The sequence below is a fragment of the Rattus norvegicus genome, chromosome 6, assembly GCF_036323735.1.
Source record: "Rattus norvegicus strain BN/NHsdMcwi chromosome 6, GRCr8, whole genome shotgun sequence".
Lineage (NCBI taxonomy): Eukaryota > Metazoa > Chordata > Mammalia > Rodentia > Muridae > Rattus > Rattus norvegicus.
Genome location: NC_086024.1, coordinates 146,554,918 through 146,575,128, shown reverse-complemented (window position 1 = coordinate 146,575,128; position 20,211 = coordinate 146,554,918). Strand labels below are relative to the sequence as shown.

The following is a 20,211-nucleotide window of genomic DNA, read 5'->3' as shown; positions in this document are numbered from 1 at the left end:
CAAGGAGGAAAGTCGGTTTGTGATTACTGAATTAATCTATTCTGATTAAATGCATCACAGCAAGGATATTATAAAATGCAGAAAAGAAGGAACAATTTATTAAAACATATAAAAATAAATTTGAAAAGACAACACATTTTTAAAATTCCCCTGAAAAATAAAATAAAAGATCATGAGGTTTTTCTTTTCCCCATTTATTTATGTATTCACTTTGCATCCTGATCATAGCTTCCCACTCACCCCATGTGAGGGGCAGGAAGGGGAGATCATGAGTTTTATCTATGTGTTGATATTTCAACCAACATTCCATCCTAGAATAATTGAGATGGTTTTTATTTTTGTAAACTGCTTAAAATTCCCAACCACAACCTTCTGGTGTCATGAGGTATAAATCAAAAATGTTTGGTTGATGGTGAGTTTTTCTGTTTGTTTGTTTGATCGATCTTCTCTTACTACACTGATCAGCTAACAAGCTCTCTGAGTTCTTAGATATTGCAGCCTGGAAAAACCCAGATACTAAATCCTTGCTATCTCTTCCTAAAATTATCAAGTTTGCTGACAAATTATTAAGATTCTAACAATGTTCTAAAGGAAGCAAAGTCACCACTTCAAGTCACTGTGCCCTGGGCTAACAAATTGACTTATTTTTTTTCTCTTTCAACTAAAATAAATTCTGTCCTTGAACATGTGCTTATAAACCCTTGGTGAGACTGTGTCATCATCAAATATATAGTGAATGTCATTAAGATTGTTCTAAACACTAGTTGAAAATAACTTTTCCAACATACCAGATACTTTACAGTGTGAGTATTAAAATCTCTAAAATGGTTATGATTTTAGTTTTTACAAAAAAAGACATAATTGTGTTCAGAAATCCACAAACAATAATTTATTCAGCTTATCCAAGTTATGTTTGAAATATCATTCCTTCCAAAGTGCTAAAGGATTTAGTGACCTGAAAGTAGCTTCCTTCCCAACTACCTTCAGTCTCATCCTTTTATCCTTACATCTTTATCATCTTACCCCGCCCCTCTATCCCCTTCAACCCTGAGGTCTCTGTCCACTGTCTGAAGGATCCGATGATTTCTAGCTCCCACCCTTCCTACTATGCCAACATCGATGCTTAAGCCACTTAAGGGTTATCATTTGCTTCTCAGAAAATCCTGCTGAACCCGCTCTTTTTCCCTCTTCATATGATAGCCTCTACTCCAGGCTCACAGCTTCTCCATTGAAGCTGTCATTGTATATGCCATTTTACATTTAATAGTGTCATTTTTTATTGCCCATCCCTATCATTAATATCACTGAAGCCAGAAATCATACATTCTTCCACATTATATCTTATTTCTCAAGTACCTGTATGGCTATTGTTAGATTCACTACAATAAGTAAAGGAAGGGCCAAATACAAAGACATTGGCAGACCATTTTTGTCAACTCTGCCAACTATTAACACCTATACTGACTCAAGGTCTCACATTAGCCTTGTTTTCTACAAGTTTTATAATATACTTTGAGATATGTTCACACACACACACACACACACATACACACACACACACACACCATGTCTTCATGTGAGCACACACACGAAAACATCAGTATCATATCATAGGATTGAAAGTGTTTTGGTGATATTGTTTTATTAAGTATCCTGATCATTAAAGAAAAAATATTTTTAAATTCTTATCATGGGAGAAAACTTCAAATTATGTATAGTCCCAAGATACAGAAGGTAGCTGACAAAAATTCTTAGTGCATATTTGAAGACAGTTTTTTCTGATGGTGTCATATTTTCCTTCTGGTAATTACTTGAGAGATGTTCAAAAGGAGGAACATTCTTTGTTTCTCAGTATGCATTTTTATTATTTGTCCTCTTTACTATTCCGCTTTGTGGTATGGTTTTTCAAAAATTAGAACCAGCTTTTTAAGGCAGAAAACCTACTTTACACTAGACTCGTGGGTAGTCTTCCACATTTGATTTCTGCACTTAGTTTTCCAAATGTAAGACATCTCTATGAGTTCATTCTCCTTCTTTGTTATGTGCGGATACACACACACACACACACACACACACACATACACACCCTTTTCCCTTTACCATTCTTTCTCCCCAAATTTGCTTCATTCTATATTTCCTGAGAAGTAGAGAAAGCAGTTACTCTCAAAATCTCTAAAGAATTTACAAGTATTAAGATTCCAGTTAAATCTCTCCACCGTTTAGTGACAGGGTTTTTCATTCTGTCCAAAGCTGATTGAAGGTCTTGTAACACATCTCTGTAGCTATTTCCATAGTGATAACTCCACGCATAGAGAAAATCATAGGCAGGTTTCCACATTGTCTGTAAAGAAAAGAAAATAGATGTAATTGAATAACAGACAAGTAGCAGAGAGGTGGGGGGGAGTTAAGGAGAAGGAAAGGGAGAGATGGGGGAAGGAAGGAAAGGAGGGAAAAACAGAAAGAGACTATTTTCTAAGACTTAGAATGGTATGCCTATTATGTGAACTTTTGATGCTGTAAAAAATAACTATTTTCTATATCCCTGTGTTTCTTAAACTAGGGTGTTATTTTTTAATATAATGGCTGTAAGTGTGAAATTATTCTCTTGACCCACTATCTAGTATACATGTTAATATAAAATTCCTTGCATGATTAAAATTTTATTATGTATGTTGTGTGTGTGTGTGTGTGTGTGTGTGTGTGTGTGTGTGTGTATGTGTGTGTATGTGGTGGTTGTTGGTGTGGTGGTAGTGGTGGTAGTGGTAGTGGTGAATTCATGCCACAGATGCATATGGAAGTCAGAGGATAATTTGCTGGAGTCAGTTCTCTTCTACCATGTGAGTCCCAGGGGTCAAACTCAGTTATCAAACTTCATGTCAAACCTTTACAACTACTAAGCTATTGTATCAACACCACAATTATTTTTATAATAACAAATACAATTGAAATAAACTTTTAACTCTATGACATTTAAGGTTAAAGTTTGTTACATATATGTACTTGTGTTGAGTTTAATGGTATTACATATTATGACAATGTGCTATCAAATATGCTTTGTACTTTTAATTGATTCCATTTTAGCAAATCTATACACAAGCAAAACTGTAGCCTGATGATTAAATCAAAATAAAGACAAAATTACAGTTCATTAGCTTGAAAACTTACTTTCATGGTACATTTATGACCCAAAGAAAGACCAACATTCTATCTTTCCTTACTTTGCTTCTCCTGAGCACCTGCCCACACCAATGACATCACTGTTTCCATAGAAATAAATGTACGTCAAAGGAAAGCTTCGCATGCAAGCACATAGTGATGGTTACCAAGGCAACAGGCTCAGAGGGAATGAAGACAAAGGCAAACCAAATAAGACAAATAGAAGAATACGCATACACAAGTTAATATGAATTCATTTTTTAAAAAATAACAAGCCATACACATGTAAGTAGAATATTTGGAATGTAAACTTTAGTACTCACTATTTATTTGGGCTCATCAAATTGACTTATTTGTAATTCTACCACTTATAAAATGTTAAGAGTACTAACTTGGAGCTAAATATGGCATAAGATTGCTTCCTTAAAATGTTACCTCCATTACCATCAATAGTCCATGTAATTAGATATAATTTTTCACTATCACCCATATAGTCTATAATTGAAAAGTAAGTAAATCCCTACAAGATTCCATTTGTTTTGTTCCAGTCCGTATTTTTTTTAAAAAGCTCAAAGGGGGTAATTTGATGTTATTTGGTCAAGTTGGCATTTCTGAAGAGACATGAACACCCATTCCCTCACCTCTCTTGTAAAGGATAATTCTGAATAATAGAGAATGAAATGTAATTCTTGAGGTCATCTCATGGTAAGATATAAGAGACCGAAGTCACCTTAGAGCACTGGTTCTCAACATGTGGATCACTACCCCTAAAAGACCACCAGAAAACACTGATATTTACATTATTTATGCTTTGGTGTCACCACAACATGAGGAACTGTATTAAAGGGCTTCAGCATTAGAAAGGTTGAGAACCACTACCTCAGAGTTTTGTATAAAAGCTTTTTCCTCAACAATCCTGCTTATGGGAATTTGTATCTCCTGCCACTTAAATGAGGCCAATGCAGTATCCCCTTTTCTAAAAGTTTTTGTTGAACACAAACTACCTACACTACTGTTACTATTAGGTCACCAAGAAAGACAAATTAAGCCATATTAATAGAAGGTTATGTCAGGCTCTATCTCAACTGTCACTGCTTAAATGAGAGATGCACTAAACAGGGGATTAATCTCTGTCGATTTATCCTGTCTATGCATGCTCTGAACTTATATTCTGCATTGAATCCACTCAGTCACTAATACTCAATTAGTTGGGATAATACTTTTCAACTTTTCATGTATCGTTTAACATAATGGTATGCATATTTAATGGTCTCTCAAGGGACTCCTCCAAGTCCCTTTGTGACCGAATTAATGTATTTGGAAATATTTACAACAGGCAGTGTCTGGCAGTGGTGAGTAAAAGGTGATGGCACAGATTAGCATAGAACACTATAGAAAGTAGGTATCTAATGGGGATTTCAAATGGGTAATTTTGACATTGTTTGCTATGATGCACAAACAAGTGCCTTTATGCTCATGGGTAGTTAAACAACATACTGACTTTCTGAGGCAGGCAAGCTCTGCATGCCATGCCTTGCTCCAACACAGCATATTAGTACATACAGAAAAGCCCTGAGGTACATATGAATCAACACATAAGTAAGATGACACATAAATTAGAAGCTACATCTCTCTATATGTTTTACAGAGTTCTACATAACTCCCTCCTCACATTAGCCAGTTTGTACAGAGCACAAAATAGGGCAGCCAGCCCTAGAAATTCAGAGAAACATGGATTGATTATTGAAGTCTGATCTCTATGTAAGTCTTTTGAAAGCACAAAGAAAGCTCACAGGAGTACCTAAATTAATGAGAAATGTAAGAGAGGGTATTGTCTTAAACTTATCTGAGAGCCCCTGAAGTCTAAATCATACTCAGACAGAAATATAAGAGTCTTAGGATGGAAGCAACAGGCATAGATAACCTTCCTGATTTGAACTAAAATATGAATGTGATTTTTCCATGCAGGATGCTAAGCCTGCATATGTCTTCAGCATAAAATCTGATATGCTATACTTAAAATCATCAGTGGCTTTAAACCCAGATGGTAGAAACATACTATTATATACAGTGTAAATATGGTAAATACATCATTGTCCACTAATTGTTTTGCTTGCTAAGTCAAGATTCACCAAGTACACGTTCTTTCAAGAATTTTTGTTATAGCAAGGCATAAAATGACGAATAATCATGTTTCTTTTTTTCTTTTTTGTTTGTTTTATTGGATTTTTTTATTTACATTTCAAATGCTGTTCCCTTTCCTGGTTTCCTGTACATAAGTCTCCCCATCCCATCTCCCTCCTTCTTCTTCTAAAACCCTAACCCTAACCCTAACCTCCTCCTCAACCACCGCCCCTTCTTGCCTCCCTGCCCTGACATTCTCCTACACTTCAGGGGGAAAGGGGTGTTCCAGCCTTGGCAGGACCAAGGGCTTCTCCTCCCATTGGTGCCCAAAAGACCATCCTCTGCTACAAATGCAGCTGGAGCCATGGGTCCGTCCATGTGTACTCTTTGGTTATTGGTTTAGTCCCTGAGAGTTCTGGTTGGTTGGTGTTGTTGTTCTTATGGGGTTGCAAGTTCCTTCAGCTCCTTCAATCCTTTCTCTAATTCCTCCAACAGAGACCCTGTTCTCAGTTCAATGGTTTGTTGCTAGCATTTGCTTCTGTATTTGTCACGCTCTGGCTGAGCTTCTCAGGAGACATTTATATCAGGCTCCAGTCAACATGCACTTCTTGGCTTCATCAATATTGTCTAGTTTTGGTGGAGATATATATATATATATATATATATATATATATATATATATATATATATACTTCATTTGTCATCCATGTGCTCCCTTCTTTCTCAGAGCAGCATCAAAGGGTATAGCCTATTAAATTAAGTGGTTTTACAAAGCCCTAGTGTGTGTGTGTGTGTGTGTGTGTGTGTGAGAGAGAGAGAGAGAGAGAGAGAGAGAGAGAGAGAGAGAGAGAGAGAAATAATGTCTTTCCCTTAGTTTATCTTCTCAGTATTAGTGGATACAGTAAAAGTAAGGGAGCAATGATGACATAATATGTGGGATGCCAGGCTAAATGAAACAGAAATAGAGACAAGAACAATACAGCTACTTATTCCTGGATCTTACTGCGACTCATTAGATAATGCACCAGATGACAAAACTGCAGCAAGAACAGGAGCAATTCAGAACAGAGCATTCCAGTCTGTCTTTTTAGCTCATAAAATAGAAATAACATAAAGAATGGAAAGGATTTTAATTACCTTTGGATAATTGCATTTTGCCACACTAGAGGATTAATAATCCACCTACAACTCATACCTCATAAAATTATAGGAGCAGCATTTCATTTTAAGTACTATTAGCTGCAGGAGTATTTGAGGCATGTTTGCCTTTCTAATGAGTATTATGTGTTCTGTGCTCAACACATCATTTACAATATCCAGGTAGGCTTTACACCATCTCTGATTAGGAAATATGTAAATACTGTTAAAAATAGGTGGCTGTTTTCTTTGAAAAAAAAAAAAAAGAAAGCTAACTACTCTGGGGTAATCTACTTTTTCAAGAGAGACACCATTTAACATCTGAACTAATTCTCTTGGAATGCAGAAAAATATTGGTCTGGGGGTAGCCATCTATGTTTGCAGTAAAGAATACCCTTTTAGGACTTCTTGGATTAATCATGAACTAGACAATGATGAAGGATCCATGTCTTGCAAGTCGTTTGCTCAAATTATTCTATCATGAGATAAGAAAACCTGCTGGGCAAGCCATTCTCATGAAATTCCTCATTGGGGGACAACCTATTGCCCTTTTCCTAATAGGTACTATCCCACCTTGAAGACACATCTGAGTGTCAAAGTTTGGAAAAATTAAATTTCTCTAATCCGATCTTTCCTATGTAAATAGTAAAACAGGTTCTGGGAAATGCGATGGCAAGGGTTTAACAGTGCACATGCTGTGTTGGAAGCTGGCCTCTTGGTTGTGTAGCCCCAGCATCTTTGCTAAGCTATTATAAATTTACCTCTGAGTAAAATTTCTACTTTTTCCTGTTGTCAAAGAAACTGTACCTTACGAGATGGCCATAAAAGCATCACTAAGCACCTAAAGCAAAGGACGTAAAATTTTCTCACATATACTAGGTACTTGATCACAGGTAATTACTGTTGAGTTTGAGGCTTAGTAACAAAATCAGAGTCACACATCCAGGCAAGAATCCAGGTCCCTGAGTTATAAATCATAAATCCAGCTCCATTTCACTAAAGGATCACCACAAATTCATTTTATTACCAAGTGGTTTTTAAAAACATTTCTGTTGAGTCTTACACTTAGCTGGGTTTGGTTTTCTAAAACCACAGAACCCTTTCATTGTAATAACAGACTTGATAAAGAAAACTTGAAATTAGACCTGGGGAATGTAGCTTAATTGATAGAATGCTTGGCTATCAACCTCTGAGTTCAGTCTTTACTATCACATAAACATGTATGGGGCTCATGCCTACAGTAGAAAGCTGGGAAAAAATAAGTCCAAAGTCATTTTTAGCTGCATAATGTGTTCCTGACCAACCTCTTTGTGACACCCTATCTCAAAAAAATGTATATAATAAAAAATTTGACTGTGCCAAGTCTCTAATTCAAACACCAAAGGTCTGAGAGAATATTCTATATGCTCTGTCACTTTCCATAAAATATTTCCCCCTTTAAGAAAGAATAAATGTGTATCTAACTGCAAAACAGCAAAGATTTACATAGCAAGGCTGCAACAGCTCCAGGCCTAGATAAATAAGGAGAGAACAGAGTATCCAAATAAACAAACCTGGAGTTATGTGAAAACCAGATAGTTCCAATGGTCCAAGGACATCCACTGTATCTTTTGTCAGAGATTTTTTCCAAGGAAAATTAAATGTTAAGTCCATAAGGAAAAGCAAATCGGCTAAAACTTTTCCTCATTTTTTTCCCCATATGTTAGCAACCTGCCAATTTCTTAGCACTGAGACCCTGAAATCACTCTGACATTTCCTTACCTACATTCTTTTTTAGTCATGTCACTAAAAGTGACTGCATTTGATTCCCTTTTCCATAAAAATCACTCAAGTTTATAGATTTGTCAAACCCATCTCTTTCTCTTCAAGAAAACAATAGATACTCTGTGTTTCATGATGACAAATGTCATCAAATATCACAAATATTTTACATGTATTATATCATATGGCCATCTAAATACCTGAAGAGATGGTGCTATATGACTCAGTTAAAATTTCTGAGAAAAACCAAGTAATTTGTTCAAAGTCAGGGGCTAATGAACAGACTGACTAATGGGCCAGGAATCCAGGATAAGGTGCTTTACCAGAAAGAATGTTGACTGTAAATCCCTGCAGGAAAAATGCACATCTCTTTCCTCCATACATGACTTGTCTTGTCAGTGCATTCCTAGAGCTTTCTGCTAACAGGTCTCCAGGTCCTCTCAGTAACTGAAATGCTACTGGTTCTTTGGTATCAGGAGGTGTCTCCTGACTTCTCCTGATCAGTTTGAGCTTGGCTTAGTCAGTCAACTCTGTAAAAGTTCGTCTTATCTAGATTAGTGGATGGGACCATGAGAGGCAGACAGGGTTCAAACGCTAGCTCTGTCACACTCATGATGGCACTCTGAATGTTGCATAAATGTACTAATACTCAGGGTACATGTGTGTAAGAAAGAGGATGATTCTAATGTCTTACTTGCTGTTTGCAGAGATTAATGAAGTAGGTAAAGAAGATTCTCATATAACTAATGCAGTTATTTTCATTTTTATGACATCATGTACTTCCCAGTGGAGATGTAGCTCTATAGTGGAGCTTCTTTAATTTTTTCTATTTAAAAATTAGCAGTTTATCCTAAAACGATAAAACAGTCTTATTTTACTTCTGTCTGTGTGCTTTGTAGCTTCTGAGCCAATGGTAAGTAAGAAATGATTGACTCAGAAAGTCTATTAAGAGAGTGTAAACGAGTAAAGCACTAATGAAAATCATAAATAGGAAAGATACAAAACAGAGGTGAATTCTACATAAAACCTTCATTCACGTATAAAAAACTGATTTTTTTCATATAGACAGACAACTGTCTGTCTGTCCATTAGTTTATAACATTTGGAAGGTGAGGCTGTGTGCCCTTAGACATTCTTCTACTTACTCCCTTAAGAGAAAGTCTTTCACTACACCAGGAGCTTGACTGACAGTCAGTCAGTATCAATGATTCTCCTGTCTCTTCACCTCACTGCTCTGGTATTACAGATGGAGCTGCCTGTCCATATTTGGCTTTTCATATGAGTGCTGAGATCTGAGTTCAGAGTCTCACAATTCTACAGTAATCACTCTTAACACACTGAACCATCTCTCCAATCCTTAATCTTGGTTTTTTTTTTTTAGAAAGGGTCTGTCATTGGTTGAACACACACACCAACTAGGCTTGGGTCAACTGTCCCAGAGACTCTAGAGATCTACCTATCTCCATATCCATGCTTGACTTTTTAAAAAGGGCTACAGAAACCTAACGAGGGTTCTTATGTTGCATAAGAAGTATTTAAACTAACAAGAAATCACAACAATTTCAACAGTCTCATTTTTAGTCAGCATATAGGATAAAATATTTTGAGTACTCTAGGTATCAGAAAGGGAGGGAAAACACAGACTCCTTCTAGAAAATACAAGAGGGAATTAAACTTGCACTAAGAAGTGACTGCAAAAAGAATTGTACCTGGCTGGCTCTGCTGTTCTCCATGTGAATAGTTTCGGAGATGAAAAACAGATGGTGATTAAAAAATCTTAGCTTTACTGAGTCTCCATGGAGACAGTGGTCCGGTGTGACCTGCCAAAGGAACTACCCCTCCAAAGGCCTACTGGTGCCTGTATAGAGAAGAAGTGAGTGGGCAGAGGTAATTTAAAGTGCAAAATGAACCTTCAGGGTTTTTAGTGAAAAGTAAAGGAGGTTCCTGCTGTTTATTGTTAGAGAAAGATTCTGTGGAAGAGAGTTACAGTGAATTAATTGTCACACTTGTTAATAATAACCAGAAGGCTAGCTGAGGATCTTCCTCGGGCTTTTGAACGTATGAGTTTTGAAATCCATTGATCTTCTTCCTGTAAAATCAGACCTTTTAAATTGTGCTATTTTTTCTAGTATTTTAAAATTAAAATTTAAATATCCTCAGAAAAACTACAAGGAATTTATTTATTATGTAATTTATTCTTTCATGTATTACAACCTGATCCGAGTTTCCCCTCCCTTCTCTCTTTGCAGACCCACCCCTCTTTCTTCTCTAAGATTTTCCTTCAGAAGATGTCAGGCCTCCCTTGAATATCAACCAAATATGGCAAATCAAGTTGCAGTAAAATCAGACACCTCTCCTCATATTAAAGCTGGATGAGAAAGCCCAGTAGGAGGATAAGGATCCCAAAAGCAGGCAATACTGACTAGTTAATACTAACTTTCATAGAAAAAAAAGTTGGCATTACTTACATCTTTGTATAGTATAAACATATTTTCTGAAAGAAACATTTTCTTTAAAATGTGTTTTCCATGGGCTAAAAAGAGGGCTCAGCAGTTAAGATCACTGACTTCTCTTACAGAGGATGCAGGTTCAATTCCCAGCACCCACATGGAGATTGTAACATTCTGTAAGGTCAGTTACCAAATACGGCTTCCGTAGGCATCAGACATGCATTTGGTGCATAGACACATATGCAGGCAAAGCATCCACCCATGTGCTTAAGATAAAACTAAGTCTTTTAAAAACCTACAAAATCATTTTTAAGATGTTTTGCTTATATGCGTTTGATTGGTTCTAAATATTATGGTTTTGCTTTAATAAAGTAGTTGTAGTTTAGAAGATAATTTGAGTTTTTGCTTATTTGAAAAAGTGACATCCTCAGAATTTTCCAAAGAAAGACTTTTCCTTCACGTAGAAAGGAACACTAAGTGGTCAAAAGTATTAAAATACGTGTGAAAGGCACATTCAGCATCCCCATTCTTCAATCAGCTTGACACTTGATGAAAACGACCAAGTAAATTTTGGAAACAGCATAATGCCATTATTGCCTAACCGAGTCCTTGGAGAACCAACTGAGATTTTCAGGTCCATTGCAGAGGAAAGAACTGTACGAGGGGCACAGGCATAGGGGTAGAAATAGAGATTACTAAGAAGAGAAGTAGGCCAGAGGGCTGGGGAACGTTAGAGCCGAAGGTCATGAGAGTCAGTGAACAGCACTTTCCTTCCAGTTCTGATGACTGTGTTTTTCCCCTCACACAGATTCTGTGGCCAGGAGGAGAAGCTTCCAGTAGTTCTATCAACTGGTTTCTTTTGTATGCTAATTTTGTGAGTTTCTAAATTAATCCCTTGCCACAACAGTCTCTTGAAAAGAGGAAAATAAAAAAGGAAAGAGGAAGTGAGTAGCCTAAACCTCCAGCCCTGAACACTAGGAGTTGGATTCTGGGTGGTGTGCAGAGTTGAGTGCTCAGTCTTGAAGTAATTTTAGTAGTCATTCTTACATGCTAGGTGAAATTTTTGTGGTCCTCATATGTTTTGTTACTTTAAATACCATACTTTCGATATTATTCCTAAAAGAGTGAGTAGTCCTTATAAGTACCAAGTAATTACGGAACATATTAAAAGTAAACAAAAAGAAGAAAAACAAGTTGAAAAAGAGGGAAAACAGGCAAGTGTGGGTATTGACCTCTCAGGAGATCTGCTGGAGTGAATGACAGGAAAGAAACAAAGTAGGAAGGAACACTAAAGTGGTGTTTCCTCACCCCAAAGCCAGTTCACCCACAGCACTTTCACTCAGAACTATTTATAAAACAGCTCTCTGACTTGTCAAATTGATAATGTTTAAGATCCATCTTTTTTCAAGGAGTATAAAACTCAAGGACATTTTAAAATATGGAAATTAGCATACATTGTCCCTTTAAGTGGCTTAACTGGTGAAATTAACTATAGGACATTTAGAATGGCTTCAGGCCAAAATGCCTTGGAATTTTACCTAGGTGATAACATGGGTCAGATTCTAGCTGTTAGTATTACAAGGAATTGAACTGTTGTCTTTAGAAAACATCTAGGGGCTTTTTCTTATGCTTCTGAGATTTTATCAGTCTCAGACATAGACATAGGCACTTATGATTCGGGCTGTGTGAAAGTAAATAATGGAAAATAGGCCTGCATCAAGATTTTAGGAAGATAGACAATAAACACAGAGAGAATCCAGATGCTTAGGAGGGCTGGCAGGGTAAACAGCTCTCCAGTAAGTCTAAACAAAATTCTTAAAAAATAAGGCTCTATGCAGGCAAAACAAGTGAAGCTTTCAATTAGATAGCTTTGTAATTGGTATGTAACTGAAATGCCAGGACCACAGCAGCACAATTTTCATGATACTCTTTTCTCAGCCTGCGTTTTCATCTTGTGTGTTATGCTCACACTAGAGTCTGCTCATTAATAGGCTGTAATTCCCTTCTAGGTTTACAGACATACATGTAGCTGATAAGTAGGACATATGTGTCCAGTCTGTGGCTGCTCCTGTATAGAATTTTGTTTACGAGTCCTTGCCTGTGGGCTGGGTTTCAGGGATTCAGCAGCTGACACCTGCTGGAAGGCGTTAACTGACTTGATTGAACACCTCCTAGAACGCCTGCAACCTGCTCACTGAACAGAATTGTTGCTTCACAGTAAGAAGAGAAATCTCACCAGTAAATATCCACCTGTAAGACTCAAAATGACAAAGAACACGTATATAGCTGGTGCTTCTAACATCATCATCTCAAAACAGGGAATATCGGCCTTAAGTGAAATATCTTGAAAAAGTTTTAACATTTTAAAAAATACTTTAACTTTAAAAAAATATTTCATCACTGTACATATTTTTAATCAGATCACATTGCTTTTATGGAAATCTGAAGAAATGTGTATAAGCTATGTGCATAGCAGAATCCATGTAATAATACTGCTGGCACAAGTGGGTTTTCTGATGAATATCTTTGCATTCAATGCTTTTGTTCTGTGTATGATATTTATATTCTTACTGTGCATAGATTTCCAGGAGATGACACACTTCTTTGATATTTCTTGTCAGTTATTTCCAGCAACCCCACATCAGCCACTCTCCTCATATTCATCATCAAGCATTTATTGTTTGTCATAAATGATTAAGTGTGTATACTGATATTGATTAGTGTATCTTGTGTGGGTTGACTTGATTGATATTATTGCTTGACTCCAAAATATACCTCATCTATGACTTCCATTCTTGTGGCCTTGTATCCTCACTGTTTCGATGTAATGGATTAATTTGATCAAAAGCCATGTTAATATGAAATCCAACAGGAGAAGTACAAATGTGCTTTTTATAAGTGGGGACCATATATTTCAGACACTTCCAACAGAATTACTTCCAGGTGGTAACTTCAGTTAGTAGGTCTCCCTCAATATTCTTTTAATTAATTCACGAATATGGAGAAGACTAACTCTCATTTTTTTTTACTTGCCTGTAGTCTGACACCATTAAATGGAATATATGAAAGGCTTACCTCTGCTGAAACTTCTCCAGATTTTCCTCTGTGAGGATTTTCATATGCCTGCATCTGATGCTTAGTGAGTCCTGCAGACTTCTCAGCAAGTTCCCTCCAGCCTCTTCCAAGCTTTACAGCTGACGTCAAAATAACAGCCTCTTGGATAAGACGTGCCACTAATCCTTGGCAGTCCATTTTTAGCAGAGCCTGGGGCAGCAAGTATGTATCATACTTAGAAACAACTCATTGATTTTTCCTTCTAAACTATAATTTGCATTATGTGTTCTAGAAGTTGGAATTCCTTTCCCCACCACACATATAGTTGAGATTTTAAAACTCAGAATGCTGATTCACATTTAAGAAAATTCAACAAGCAACTACAGTGGTCATAACTATACTAGAATTAGGGGGATGTTAGTATAGTTTCAGTAGCTAAGCATGGGATCATGGATACGCCACTTTAAATATATGTCTTAATTCCTTTAACTGATAATGGAACAATATCCACCTTTTTACTAATACTGATGACTCTGGCAATTAATAATTTCTGAATCTAGAGGTAATTACTCATTTTCAAAAAAAAACCTTATTCCTTGTCTTACCAGAGGATTAATACAGAATCTATTTCATCAAGATGTAATTTAAAATTTTCTAGAATTATGTTTATTGAATAGACATATGATACCCTTCTAATTTTGAACAAAGCTACAGAAGTTTCTGAATGTAAATCACTCCTAATGTGATTCTGTTAACATAAACCAAAAGGTAATAAAGGTGAACACTCTTATACAATGGGAAAGAGGAATGCTATCAGACTATTTCTTCATTTATTGCTCACAGTTCTTCCTTGTTTTAGGCAAATCTAAGAGTTTTTTATGCTTTGAGGATATTTTAAATGTGTGTGTGTGAGTGTGTGTGCATGTGTGTGTGTGTGTGTGCGTGCGTGTGTGTGTAAGTCAGTAAACATGCTTGGTCATTCCTCATTATGCAAGGGTACCTAGGGGTTTTATCTACCTATATGAAAGAAAAAAGTTGAATTAAAAAAGAAAGCACCAATTAAAATGCACTGTGTACATCCCCATGAGATCTATATTTAGAAGTACAGCTCATGGACTATAGACATAAGTTCTATTGACCCCTCTATTTTTACTGATCAGTGGTGGTTCAAGTAAGAAGCAATACCAGGTCAGCAGGCCTCCAAAGTACATGACAGTTTTCCTGGCATGGCTTTTCCATGGCAAAATACAATTTCATAAGAAATATTTGCTGCATCTTTGCAGTGATTTTTATAATGGATATGGTGACAATACAATTCTGCCTAGTCTTCTAGAATTAAGATAAAAATCACATTCTAAAGGACTTTCAGAAATGTCATATATTAGGTAGAAAAGGGCAATCACTCTTAACTTCTCAACTTGGCCCATCAAGATACAGAGCAAGAAAAACTTACACTGACACAAAGAATGTTTGAATATTTAACTCTATTCCACAGAAGGATCAATTGCTTTGTTAACAGATGGCCAGGCCTAACTCTCCTTCAGAAGGGTGTCTTAATGGCACCACTGAGGCTTAGCATTAATTGAATGGGTCTTCACCAGATTGTTTAATCAGGGCATTCTATGATTTATTACTCCCTCTCCAAACTTCTGGTATGATCAGACCTAAACGTTCAGGTCGTTAAGCCAAGATAACTTATTTTCAGCTGCTAAGAAAAAAAAAAGAAAACTTTTTTTTGTTTGTTTTTAGTTCTGTAGTCTGTGCTCAACATCCAAGTTACAAAAAGAAGGAATTAGAAAATGAACATGTGGCTTGATACTGGGCAGAGCAGTTTCTAGTATTCAGTCACTTGGCCCATAGTCACTAAGAACACAGCATACTATAATAAAACTGTCTACTAGCCAACTAGACGGTAAAACTCTACTCTTGGTTGTTTGTATATTTCTTTAACATGAAAATTATTATTAATGTCACACATTGAATTCATCCACTATTTTTCATCTGCTGTTTTCTGATTTATTAGAATTTACTTTTTTACATGTCTCTGCCAACTGCCCATTTTTGTACTTATGAGCACTGTTTTGATAGTTATGATATTCAAACCAGAAACTAACATGTACTTACAAAGCATTTAAGCACCACCAAACACATATACAACACACTATTTGAAGAATGTATTAGCATTTAGCATTTAGAAATTATTGGCTGCATGCATACAGCCTTGCTTTAATGTTCTTTGGAAATATCATTTTGATATTTTATTACTATAACTTTGAATTTCTGTTTTAAAACCAATGTTTTTTTATAACTCTCCATGAGGTTTTTAATTGGGCTCAATACATTCTGGAAAGAGTTTACCCTTGAGAATTCTATTAGAACATTAAATAAAGTATTAGCGGAATCATTACTGGAGTCATGAAGTAATACATATAAAAGAACATTAAACTAATAAATAGTTAATGTTTATGTGTTCAAAGAAAATGAACACTCAAAAATTAGTCTCAGGTAAGTCTGGGTAGTTTTGGTTTTTTTTCTTCTTTACTTTCATGTTATGGAGCTCCTGTGATATATGAAGGTCCATCCAAATATTTCATAAAAGAAGAAATAATTTCTTGAGTTCAAAAGAAAAGGCCCAACTCAAACGTGATCTTTAGATTATCCTTACAGACCAATTTTCTGAGAAAAAAGATCACAATTAACTCTTAGATCATGAATCTAAAGCTAAGACCTTGCAGGAAAAGTTCCCTATTTGCTGTCCAATAGCTTTAATGTATTTGAGACCTCTAGTTGTTCATTTCACCTCTCATTTTTGTTATAAATATCTTCAAGTTTATCAAATTCTCTAAAATGAATTCTTATGATCAACCAATACTCACCACAATCAGTTCATAAAGAAACTTCCTGGTATTTTTATCTTCATGGCAATCTTCCTTTAACTTCTTGACAATGTAAGAAACCCTTTCTGGTTCCTTGTCAGCTTGAATTCTATCAAAATCTTCCTGTGCCAGATTTGAGTAACCCAGGACATTAGCTAAAACTTGCCAGTCATCAACTTTTTCTGACACCAAAGTCAATACAACGGAGTATACGTAAGTCAGATTTTTAAATGGCAAGGCAATTTGTTCCAGAAGATTCTTGGTTGTCAAAATGCCATCAGACATAGACATCACTTGTTCTTTGGAAATCACCTTGACATTTTTGCAATGCACAAGTCCGATCTTACCTCGGAGGACTCCTACGTACCATTCTTTCACTTTGGACTGTCCGATGGCCCTTACCGTACCTTCGCCAAGGAGGGCAATTGTGTCCCCCTTTAAATACTCAAGTAAATAGTCAATCTTACTTTGCCTCAGTACTGTCTTCAGTGTGACCCCATAACTGGTAAAGTTCAAGTTTTTATTTTGGAATGTGGGATACTTAACAAGTCCTGATGACAATAAAGACGCTCTCCTATCTTCTCTCTTCTTCTGGAAAATGTCTGGCAGATATGAGAAACTTTTTAGATTTGGGGCTGGATCAGGTGAAGTGACAAAGAACTGTGTGACTGGTTTTCCGCTGGGGGCCTTTACCTGAACCCGGAAAACAAACAAGTGCATCTCTCTGTGGCCAACTGAAGAAAAGAAAACTTGTTGATGGACTACCGCACCTGCTTCCAATTGCCCTTGAGCAATTACTTTTCTTTCTCCCTCTTCCTTTACGTCAGGATCACATGAAAAAGCTGAAATAATTAAATCTTGTGGCTTGTCAAGTGAAAACGAATGCTTCCCCCAGAGGTGAAATACGACTGGAGATGTGTTTTTTCCACCCTTCCTAATGTCGGAGACTGTAAACTTTCCTGGCACATAGTTGTGTCCACAAACAGTGAAAACAGCAGTAAAGCTTGGATGGAGATGTTTTGGTCCATAAATTCCAATGGAGGTGGTTTTGTGGAGATAATCCCAAATAGTAGCAGCTGGTGGCTGAATGATCGTAGCTTGTGCAGCTATGACTATATACATTACGTGGCTCAGATCAAGAAGCTTAGCTTGGATGGTATCTTTGTAGACATAGCAGTTGTTTAGCTCTTGGAAAGGGCCTTCTCTGTCCAGGCTGTGTAAACACACTATTTTTGTCATGACTTGGCTCAGAGGATCTGTTTTCACTTCTGTTCCAGTTTTCATCTCCAACAAAATAGCTTCCATGGTATTCAGGTTGCTTAACCTGATTTCCAAGAGAGGGCTTATAGTACAGGAGAGATCATGGTTCAGCTTTGGTGGAGGATCCAGGAATGCTCTCAGAGATACCTCCTGGAATTCTCCGATAGCTACGTGTCCTTGAGGTACATGAACAGTGATGTCTGAGTCAGGTAACTGAACTGACCCTCCTTGGTGATTTAATGTACAAACTGCAATGGTCTCTGCAGTTTGTGTTTGAGCCCACCCAGGACTCTGATTAATTGTATTCAGATCTAAGCAAGAGCGAGCCAGCTGACGTTGACTTAGCCAAGCCATTTTATATGCCTCCCGGTCGTTTTGAAGCCATTCTAAGTCTTGTACTAGGATCTGATCAGAGCTTTGTATACTGTGGTGAGTGTGTGTTGTACCACCTAAGGCATCCAGGAGCTCTGAAACACTCTTAGACCTTCCTGACGTCCTTGAGGAAGATGACCTAAGCCCCTGATCCACATCTAGTTCATCACCAGAGGAATCAAAAGAATTTCCTATTTCTATTTGTCTTAAAAAAAGGAAAGGATCTTCCTTCAATATAGACATGTTATCTTTCTTTTTGTTATTTCTTAGCTGCGTGATGTCCTCCAGAAATGGGTTTGAGGCAGACAGTTCACTCCAGAATGGATTTGTAGCTTTGGCATCTCTATCACCATGGAGAGTAGAAGCATCTGGCCAGTTGTAAGGCAAGCCTCGCCCTTGCCACGCTTGTTATTTAAACAAAACCAAAACAAAGATAAAATGAAGTAAGAGTCTAAGATACAACTATGATTAATTTCTTCATACCTTAAAAACTCAAAACTTACTTTGGGCTGATGTCTACTACAAGCTCAGGAATAAATCATAGCATTTTTTTATAATGAGGAAAGGGGCATTTTATATAGAGTCATTTTGAGTAGAGGTATATTAATTTTATCTTAAGGTATCATAAAATATAAAGTAAATAAATGTTGATAGTTACATATAACAATACATTAATAATGCATTTAATACATTTAGTTATGCTAGCATAAAATTATACCTTATTATCTTATGTTTCATTTACCCAAAGTAAACTCCTGAAAAAACAGGCAATATCAAGTTTTCCTAAACATTGAGCTGTTAATCACATTATATACTAAATTGATGTGTTTCTTTTCAAATGATATCTAAGAAATGTCAAACATGTCCATACACAATTGAAATAGTTTTGAAAATAGTCTTCTGAGCTATCATCATTATTTATTCATTTTCTGGTCACATTGTATTGATAGATTTAACAATATATTTTGTATGTGTATAGAAGACATGCTGAGAAAACAGATTTCCCATGAATTTATTGCCTGAAGTAATTTACTGGACTTTTGAGAGATGGTAATTGGTAAAGAATGGGATGTTATCCTTGGAAAGGGATAGAATAACACAGAAAACATTCCTAATGCATCCTGTAGCATCAGGATCATTTCATGTTTAGAGTAGAATTTGTTTGACTCTTTCATAAAAGTACTAGTCACAAACTTGAGGACTTTGTACATTTGATATTGCTTTAGGGGCAATGAAAAACATCATAGACAATTGAGTTATCTGAAGTTCTCTAGAAAAAAAAAGTTTCAGAAAATTGTTACATTTTTCCTACTATTTGTAGAACTTTTATCTTGACCTAAATGAGTTATGCTACTTATGAAAAGGGTTTGGAAAACGGAAATAGTATTTTCCTTATTACTACAAATCCCCAACTCTCTCAAAACTCATTTTTTTCTCTTTTAATATCAGGTCAATTAGATTTTGCTCCACGAAGATTAGGCTTCTCCGTCCCTATTTATCTTCATCACCAGCCTCCCAAGTTTACAATATTTGCAGGATATACTATTCATTTGTCAATTTGTGTCTCTTTTTGATATCTGTTTTAATCTGTGAGTGTGCTTTCTTTATTTGTGTATGTGTGTTTGTGTGTGTGTGTGTTGTATATGTGAATGTACAGGGGGTGTGCACACAATTATATCTACATATGGAGGCCAGAAGTCAACATATTCCTCTATGACACTTCACCTCATTTCGAGATAGCATTGAAGCTGGAGTTCACTGATTAGTTATAGTTGCTGGGCAGTAAGCTTCAGGTATCTGTCAGTCTCTGATCCCTAGTGCTGGGATTTCAAATACATACCCATGCATGGCTTTTAATGCATACTGGAAAAACGAATCCTTGTCCTCTTGCTTACGTGGCAATCATACCCAGTGAGGCATCTCTCTAGCCCCTATTAATGTATTTTCTTAAGAAGAAATTTATTTTTAATGATATTCTATTCTGTGATAGAACTTGTACTTGATAATTTTGCAAATCTTCC

General features: G+C 36.4%; 1 protein-coding gene across 2 annotated transcripts in view; it reads right to left on the bottom strand.

Annotated features, from left to right (window-relative positions):
• Window positions 1-874: 874 nt before the first annotated feature.
• Window positions 875-20,211, bottom strand: part of Macc1 (MET transcriptional regulator MACC1) — a 78,711-nt gene continuing 59,374 nt past the window's right edge. The window contains exons 3-5 of one of the 2 annotated variants that reach the window (XM_006240694.5): window positions 16,559-18,594; window positions 13,704-13,892; window positions 875-2,341 (exon numbers count right to left, since the gene is read on the bottom strand). In XM_006240694.5, the coding sequence (XP_006240756.1) occupies window positions 2,129-2,341; window positions 13,704-13,892; window positions 16,559-18,594 (2,438 nt within the window). In that variant the 3' untranslated portion in view covers window positions 875-2,128. The remainder of the gene's footprint in view (window positions 2,342-13,703; window positions 13,893-16,558; window positions 18,595-20,211) is intronic. The other variant, NM_001191775.1, reaches the window with a different exon arrangement.